The sequence below is a fragment of the Styela clava genome, chromosome 7 (assembly GCF_964204865.1).
Source record: "Styela clava chromosome 7, kaStyClav1.hap1.2, whole genome shotgun sequence".
Taxonomy (NCBI): Eukaryota; Metazoa; Chordata; class Ascidiacea; order Stolidobranchia; family Styelidae; genus Styela; species Styela clava.
Window position 1 is genome coordinate 12,838,355 of NC_135256.1, and position 9,571 is coordinate 12,847,925.

A 9,571-nucleotide genomic window follows, 5' to 3' on the forward strand; every position below is an offset into this window, starting at 1 on the left:
ATGATAGTTTCATATCGACATTTTCCCGCTTATTTAACGTTGTCCAAGCAAGTAACTTATGATGGGCTAAAATATCATTTGTCTAATTGTTACCAACCCAACTGTTTGATAGACCGGGCTACTGATTTCAATCAGCTTATCCATGGAGATGACTCAAATCGTTTGATGTAGCACTGAAATATATCAGAGTTCCTATGAGTGTTCCTATGTAAAATATGGGCTGAAAGAATTAGGTAAATTGAACGATAAGAAGTTTACTATCAAACTTTAATAATTGAAAAATGTAACAAATAAACTGTGTAAATAAACTGTGTTTTTTTGAGTCTAGAATAAATAAAATCTGATAATATAAATTATAGATCCCCATTATGGGAACACTGTAAATTGGCGGGTCATATCACGCTACAGAAGCTTAGTCAGGATGTGAGAGCCACGATTATATTGTCTTCCTGCCGCTTCAATATCATATAATACATTGCATATTCTGCTGTGTTTTCTTACACTTCGCATGCACAGCTGTTTTCTATGTAGGCGGTAGAACAGGATATAACGTAGGAATACTGTGCTTGGTGAACAGGGGAATTCTTCACAAGCTATGTGTGTTGGTTTTAGAAACAATTGAATATATCTACATAAAAACTGTTGCGTAGTTTTAACAACAGTTTCAGCATGGTACGGGGCAGGGAGTCGTGGACGTCGGACGGCATAATTATAATGAGGAATTTCGGATCTGGAGTTGTGTGCTGTGATGTCGGCCTAGTACGAAAGCTACATCCAATCATTTATTTTCGAGTATTTAAACAGTTTATTCAAATGCAGACGCGAGGAAGAGAGGCACGAATATTTCAAGATCCGCAAACCATACACTTACATTGTCAGAGTCCCCTGACCAGCAGATACCAACGCTACATATGGCGTACATAAATAGAGGCAGGTTTTATTTTGTCGTAATCGTGACTGATATGGAAGAATTAAAAACGCTGAACGAAATACAGAGTGGTTGCACGGAAGTTCATTTTTGTTTATAGCAGGGATCAACAGGATATCATAATTGGCAATTTGCTTCAAATTCACCCGTGAGTTCGTAATGAGTGATTCTGCAAAATGGCGACGTTTGTAGTACACTTTTACCCGAACAAGATCGTTTCAAATACTTTATACATTGGGACGACTGGAATTGATTGAATTCATTTTTAAACTTATTTTATTACATTAAACTCGTTCCTTTTTAACGTATAACGCTCAACCTATTTGTTTCACAGTATTCGTAGCTAATTATGTGATTACGATTAACGACAAAGTGTCAAGTTCCAGTATCAGGTCAGTATATTAACAGGCACATTTTATTCATGCTACGAATGTAAAGGCGAACGATTGGATATTTTAGTTATACTACATTGGCAAATAGGAGCAACGCGTAGCTATGTACATTTTAAATTGTAATTGTACACTTGTGGAATTATGTTTGCAAGTGTACAAAGCAGGTTATCTACAATGTGTGATGTGGTCGAAAAAATATCAACGACGAATGACCAGTATAAGGGGAACTTTTCAACGACTCAACTGCGAATTTCCGATTAGTAAATGATTATACTAAATTGTGTGTATGCGCGCCAGGAAAGAAAAACACCGATTCACTGATAAGTGATATCCTAATACTTATTATGACGTCAATTCCGGTTCAATGAGTTATTATGTAAATATGTAACGAAGACTGACCGTATAAAGTTGTTTCCTGGTGCCACAGCTATTCCATAGAAATAAAAATCGCTGGCACTATTTCGCCGCTTGTACAGGATAAGCTATGTTCTTTCTTATACTAATATATATATATATATATATATATGTATTTTGTGTTGCAGTATCAACATTTGAGTGACAAGTATGCAAGAAATAAATTTAGAACATCTTCAAGAAGACGAAGTTCAACTTATTCTAAAAGTATTGGAGAGAGATGCAAAGATACAAAAGCGAGAAGATGCACGGCGACGGTATGTTAATTGATTGTGGTGCAAACGCGTATCAGCTTATAAATTTGTCTATAACTAGGGATTTGTACAAAAAGAATTATTTTAAAACAATTGCTTCAAATCAAGTTTTTTTTTGCCTTTTTTTGTTCAAATGGCTGTACTCTTTGATTTTTTGTATTAAATAGGTTGAAGAAAAATGGATGTAAAACTTGCCAAGCGCTTCTTATTTGCAATAAATCCTTCGAAACGCCACAAATATAGATAAAGGCCCATACACACCTTCTCAAGCTGTAGTTCAGTGCGACCACAAACGTGGTTGTCGCAGTAAGACGCAACCGATGAGCCATTATGCGAACGACCCTGCGACGAAACCACCTTGCGAAAATTGAAATGCGATCAAATAAATGAATTTATATAACTTTGGAAAAATTCAATTACTTCAGCCTTAAGAACAAAGTATGCTGAGCATAAATAAAATGAACAGTATTAACCGCAATTATGTCTACTGCGAGTGTCACTTAGCTAGTCTCCGAACTCGTAATAGAACTTAAATAAGGAAAATTGGAATAAAATTATGGCCTAACATACACATACTACGTTCCGGTGTCCGCCATCATTGTGCACATACTTCTGGTGCGCCCCTTGATTTATGTCAATACATAAATTCAAAATCCTTATTATGGTGTCAGGTGTCATAACAAATTAGTCTGGCGTCCTTGCATCAGAAGACTATTGCAATAAGCATAGCCTAGGTTAGGGTGTCTCCTCGTTTAAATCAGTAGATTGCCGCCGATGTGAGTATATTCTTCATTATCGTAACGCACTCGTTTTGTCGAAGACTGTCCTTGATCCAATTGCTTTTGTGGTAGGCTCGTGAGCTAAATTTCATGATTTTTCTTACTCAAAACGTCTCTCTGGTATCTCGGATAAACATTCCGGTTACAATCTTATAACTTTGTTGTAAATACAAACGTTGCGAAAAATGTACGCAAGTCAAAACAAAAATTGTTACTTACGTTTTTGAAATTATAATTCCGGCAGCGTATGCAACGTTTTGGCTTAGTTTCGCGGCGATGCAAGGGGTACCTAAATGAAAAATACAGAAAAAATTGATTTAAAACAAGCCCTTGTTTTAAAACACGATATTTTTTTTAGAATTGATAAAAAAACAAAACCCTATCTATAACTATCTTTAGTTACCAACTAGCAGCCCCATTTTCAACACTGTTACCGCTTTCTAGCAGCTTCACTTTCTTTGGTATTTGGAAAATTACACCAAACCAGTTACTAATATACAACCTACCTATTGTTTCTTAATCCGGGATCGCGGTTCATAATTTGACTCATACGACGGTAAAGATAAAACAAAATCGTGAGTTTATCTCAATCGTTTCATGGAAGCAGACAGTAAGCGTTGAGTTTTTCTGGATTAAAGCTATTGCATTAATGTTCGGTTGACTGTAAGAATGTGTATTACATTTTCGAATATTGAAAACCATTCGCAGTTTTACTCAAATGCATAAATTCCCTGTTTGTTATCGTTTTTATATCTATTTCATTCAGGAGATTACAAAGCTCCATCAAAGGTGAAAGAATTCCTGAAAAGAGGTTGTCGATTCACATCAGAACAGGAGACTGGATGTCAGACATGACAGCAGCTACGCGCTCGCTTAAAAAAAGAGGAACAGATCTAGTGAGAGCTTCAATTAGGCGCAAAGGTATAATTACCTTAGAGCAAATGATCTTCGATTGATATTAAATCACCCTAAATGATTTTCCTTCGCAAATATGACTTTAAAATCACCAGGCAGAGCAATCGATGAAATTGACCGTTGTATGACTGGCTTGATCCATATTGTGCCAGACCTACTTATTTTGTTTGTGCGTTGTGATTTTTGTTTTGAGCCTAATGTTTCTCCCTTCGGGACAGGTCCCGATCGTACAAACTCATTTACGCCGTACTCTTTTTACTTGCCCACTATAGAATAGAATAGATGCAACGTTAAAAAATAATTTCTAAAACTACTTATCGACCCATACCTAAATCTTATTTCTTCATTTGGAACATCTAAAATAAACACTTACATAGCAATGCTATTTATGACATGAGTCAGTAACTTGCTCACTTCCAATTTTGAGTAATTCACGATCGCGTTTCAGATAAATTCGTCTGTCTCAAATCTCATAATTATTGTGTTTACACTAACCACTAACCGATCACCCTATGCATTGTTAACATGGTACATCTTAGTGATTTAACAAAACAAATTAATTACGAGTTTTTTTAAATTATCAAGTACGGTCACTTCTTTACGGCACTTAATGATTCAAACGATTTCTATGTTTCAGATACGACAAAGTCAAATGACACCGACGGAGAAAAATTGGAATCCAAAAGTGCGCAAGGTAGTCCTATATATTTTTTCAAAATGAATCGCAAAAAATAGTTCAGTAGTAGTAATTATTATTATAAGTTCATATTTAAAATATATATTTCTTTTGTGTGAATTGGTTAGAAAGCGACTAGACGATTAAATTAGACGATTTCTCTTCTAAATCTATTGGCAGAGATAATTGAAACTTCAACGTGAAACACTCATCTCATCTATTGCTCCACGCACGTATATGAATTTGTATCTATTTTTTTCATTTTCTCATAGAGTCTGAACATATTGCTGAGAATGATCATGAGGGCCAAAAGTTTGGGACCAAACCCACAGCAATTGTCACTCCAACAAATAAATCACCTGTTAGGAGAACTTCGATTCGAAAAAAGAAAACATCATCTAAGCAAGAAAAACAGATCAAAGAGGTCAAATTTGACACTGACAAGACCGAAAAGTATATCTACGAACAGGCGAACCTTGAGACTGGTAGTCAGGAATCTTTATTAATAGATACGGATGTCAAGAAGGTACCAACTATTGTCATTGACGACAGCGATGTTGCATTGGAACTCGAGGACAAAATAAAAAATTCTGACGATTCTGCAGAACTAGACAAGACTACAGATGAACCGGTCTCCTATGATGATAAGATCTATTCATCAAGTGCTACATTTGAAAATTTCCACAATTCCATCGGAAAAGATATGCATAAACCAGACGAAAAAAATGAAGAAAACATCATTTCAGCTGATACACAAGGAAGCCCTAAAAGCGAGAAACCTGTCTCAGATGAACCACTTACCGGCAAGAAAAAAATTCGAGTCGTGAAACGTAAAGGAAGTTCAAGAAGAAAACCAAGTCCTAAAATTACTGACGATAGCAGCCGTAATACTCTCTTCAGCATGCCAGATGAAGAAAAGCCGGACCACGATAAATCAGACCTGAACAAAGAAACGGAGACTTTGCAGGATCAAGTGGAGGAAAATACCCACGGAGAGACTGATACTCCAATAGCTGAATTATCTTCCAAACCCGACGTTGTTGATATGGCTCCCATTGCTAAAAAGATACATGAAAATGTCCAGACATCCTACTTAGCAGATCAAGACCCTGTTCAAGATCACAATGTAAAAGAATTAGTAGAAGAAACTGTGAAACCTTTGTTAAACTACGTCGACGAAATTGAAGTACCAAAAGAGGAAAATGATAAGGAAGAATCTGTTTCTGAAATTGTACTCGACCAAATTAAGGATGTTCCAATAGCTGTTGATGTCTTCAAAACTGACACAAGTTATGTCGCCGAAGAAAAAATCGACGAACAGATCGCGAAAATATCAAAAGTTGAAAATGTAGCATTATTTGATGAAAAAGAAAACAAACAACAAGTCGAAGAACCTAATGTAGCTACAGAAGATAAAGGAAGCGTTAACCAAGATTTAACGGTAACGGTATTTGAAACCGTGAAACCAGTCGGAGCTATTGCTTTTGATACATATGCTATAGCGGAGCAGGTGGATAAAAATAAAGATAACGAAGATACAAATGAAATGAACACCGACTTGGAACACCTGTCGGTCGATGAAAATAAAGAGAATAGGGACAAAAAAGAAACGAAAACGGACTTGGAAACTCAGATGGGAGATTTGTTGAGCTCAATGTCGGCTACATACGACTCTATGATGCCAAGTATAGACAAAAAGGATCTTGATGAAGTTGTAGCTTCCCCCGAAAAGCATGAGTCACAGACTGAATCTATTGCCACCAAAGATTTTGCCTCATTAGAGAATATACAACAATATTCACCACAACAGGAAAATTTTAAGCTTTCACAAGATACAAACGGACAGGATATATCTGGTGAAACAATTGTGGGAAATTTGGTTGAGGAAGTGTTGAATACCACGGAGCCTATTGCGGCGGAAATCGAGGAGACATCTGAAGAAAAACCCACACATGACAAACCAAAGAAGAAAGTTGTCAAAAAAATTGTCAAGAAGAAAAAGGCAACAGATGAAGAACAAGGTTCACCAAAATCGGAGGGAGCTACAGGAAAAGAAAATGATGAAAATTCACCCAAAAATTTATCCAAACTTTCGAGAACCAGAACCGTGCGAAAAAAGGTCGTAAGAAAACCACCCCCTCCTCAAACGTGACAATGCTAATTTATTTATCTTTCATGACTGTTTGTAAACGGTTTCAGGAGAAACCAGTTTTAGATGTAAAGACATCACGACTATGCATTTTGTATCACTGACATCACTTCCTTTCGCCCTCTTTGTTCAATTATACCGCCTAATAGAGTCAAGTAGGCTAAACACGAACATTTTTCCGCGATTGGAAATCGTTAGAAATTGTAAATATAAATCTCTGCAACATTCCCTACAACGACAAATTCGAAGATCAAATTTATCAATTGTTTATACCATCACAATTTTTTTTACCATTATCTATATATAGTATATCACTGCCGAAATAAGTTGAATTTCATGTAAGGTTTCTGAGTGAATATCCAAGATTCTGGCATTGTATCATTGGTCATTGCAGTAAAATCATTAAATGGAGACTACATTCATACTCTGTAATAGTTCCTATACTCATGTGGACTACTATCGCTATGTTTAATATAATATGACCAAGCTAAAACCTGATTTTGCATATTTCGAAATTTCCATTCTGAGTGTGCATAAAAGATAATTTCCCTTTTAACAAAGGACTCTATTGTTTGCAGTGGTTTCTTCCGTCTACTTTAATTTTATGTGTTTTAATTATTATGTGTTGTGTTACTTATTCAGCATTCAGATAGAACAAAAAGCCTTTACTTGCAGCATATTTTACTTATTTTTGTACATATTGAAAATTTTTTCTTCCCAAGAAGCAATATATATTGATAAATATCTTGCCAAGCTCAAATTTTTAAACAATAACAGTTTCCAAGCCTTTCTTTTCTTTGGAAAATTTGAGATTTTTTTATCTTGTTTTTCTCTAAAATTCGGGGTAAGCAGTACGTTGAAGTTAATGTGCCCAGAAAGCATAATCTTTGAGACCCGCTACATCTCATCAGTTTGTTACATCCATTGATAAGTGAGATGTTGTGGGGAACTCTCTTCATAATTACGAGAGTCCGAAGCTTATACCTAGGACTGACGCACTATGTCAAATCAGTACCGTATTTCAATTTGAATCTGATGTTATTACGAAACACAAATTTACCAAAATGGTAATTTATTCTCTTCATTCGGCTCTTTTATTTTTAAAAAAGGCAGTTTAAACTATCAATGCATTGCCCTCTTATGCTTCAACGAAAAATCTATATAATAAGAGATAAATGCATGGTATTTTATTTTTTATTTTATTCTGTTGAATATGGGATCAGTATTTGTGCAATCACACAACCAGCATGGGCTTGTAAATAAACGAAACTGTTTTATCGTCTTAAGTTTTGTGAATAAATTTTGTTTTAATTTCTGTAGAGAAGTATAGTTTATTGCTTATGGCAATGTCAAAATATTGGAGAATATCATAGGAATCTTTTACTTGTTTCATCGCATGTATACAAATTTGGCATAATATATCTCTCACAGTTGAGATCCTCATCAAATTGTTATTTTATTTACTGTAATATTGTTTCACGATTGACGAATTCACAATAAATTTAATAATTAATAAAAAGGAATTTTGAATAATATATATTCATTTCATTTTTTGTTGTTGTCTTGAAGATAGGGGGTATTCTGATTTGACAATTGTGAAAAAGTTATCATTTATTAAAATATCCTGTAATGTTCATTGAAATTGCTTAAATTTTCAACGTTTTTCGCAGGACACCGAGTGCGTATGTTACAATTAGAAAAGCTATAAAACAAGGCGCTAGTCAGAAATTACCACGGGTTGCGAATGCGGACAAGGGACAACTAAAAGGGAAATTGATGCAAATTGTATGCAATTGATTCAAGTATTGTATGGCTGGGATAAAATTTGCCGGATGACTTAGGCAAATAGAATTGTCATAAAATCTTTTAAGGTATTTAGAATAGACAAAAAGAAAGCAGGCTGGGAAATTTAGGTGCGAATATACGGATTTTAAACAGGAATACCCAAATACTGACTTTTAAAGCATTTCAACCAAATGAAGTGCTAAAGTTTCAAACACTGGAGCTGGGAAGCCAGTTCAGTATCCATATCAGTGGCCAAATATCGACAGTGCTCACTACTATCTGAAATTATGCTATTTTGGATATTAAAAACATATTATGCAAAACCTTGTGACTTACAATACAAGGAAGTTATCAGTCATCTATGCAGTGCGAACGTTGCCACGCCTTTAGAATAGGAATTACATGTGGCAACAAACGACACTCTTTTTTATCACAATTTTGTTTTGTTAATTTTTATAATATGCTAGTATTACCTCAGATATATCTATTATAGGTAAATAATAAAAATCTTCAGCTGGTTATCAGATCATTAATTTGAGCGCTGTTCACGTCAATCTAAAATGTTTACGGACCAAAATGGTACCATGGACCAAAATGGTTCGTATAATAATACATTGCATTTGGAAAGAACACCCTCTCTGACAACCGATTTAGGCAATTCTCTTTGTTTTGAATTGACTAATATGAAATAAACAAACATATGGTTAGCTGCCCTACCAGAGCATGAACGCGGATTGCTCTGTGTAATATCTGCGTAGGACGGGTGAGTCATGTGTTGTGATGGTGCGTATGAAAGGAAGTGGCAAAACTTATACCTTCCTGGAATATCTTATATGTAGCAACGCAACACTATACACACGCATTACAATTTCGTTCTGCACATTGCCTATTGGACAACACCATGGCATTGTAACAATGAAAGAAACAACTCATAGAGAGCGATGAAAAGTTAAGCAGTGTTAGTTCGTATCCCCAGTATAAATAGTAGGAATTCAGTAGGCATATGTCGCTATTTATCAGTTCGATGAAAGGTCACATTATATTGTAATACTGTTTAGGTACCGTTACAGCATTGTTGCCAGGATTTTGTCAGTTTAGCGTTACTTATAAATTGAATGCAGTAATAAAAAGTTTCATAAGGATGTGAATAGCCAAAATTATGTATTCGAGGGACAAGTAAATGTAGCTACATAATTTAAACCATATTATTTTAAACCAAATTAGCTATGTTCCATACATATTAAAAAAAATAAGTGCAGAAATGAAAGAAAAAATACAC

At 35.1% G+C, this 9,571-nt stretch overlaps 1 protein-coding gene across 1 annotated transcript; it reads left to right on the top strand.

Annotated features, from left to right (window-relative positions):
- The first annotated feature begins 525 nt into the window (after window positions 1-525).
- On the top strand, window positions 526-7,600 carry LOC120328371 (uncharacterized). Its single transcript, XM_039394834.2, has 5 exons — window positions 526-1,320; window positions 1,863-1,991; window positions 3,534-3,688; window positions 4,320-4,376; window positions 4,631-7,600. Exons 2-5 carry the CDS (start codon window positions 1,885-1,887, stop codon window positions 6,508-6,510), a joined length of 2,199 nt encoding a protein of 732 aa, XP_039250768.2. The 5' UTR covers window positions 526-1,320; window positions 1,863-1,884; the 3' UTR covers window positions 6,511-7,600.
- Window positions 7,601-9,571: the final 1,971 nt, after the last annotated feature.

Excerpts from the sequence above, each read along its gene's own strand:
- LOC120328371 (XM_039394834.2), top strand. The coding sequence starts at position 1,885 with ATGCAAGAAATAAATTTAGAACATCTTCAAGAAGACGAAGTTCAACTT. Across the intron at positions 1,992-3,533 it reads CGAGAAGATGCACGGCGACG|GAGATTACAAAGCTCCATCA; the intron begins GTATGTTAATTG and ends TATTTCATTCAG. Across the intron at positions 4,377-4,630 it reads GGAATCCAAAAGTGCGCAAG|AGTCTGAACATATTGCTGAG; the intron begins GTAGTCCTATAT and ends ATTTTCTCATAG.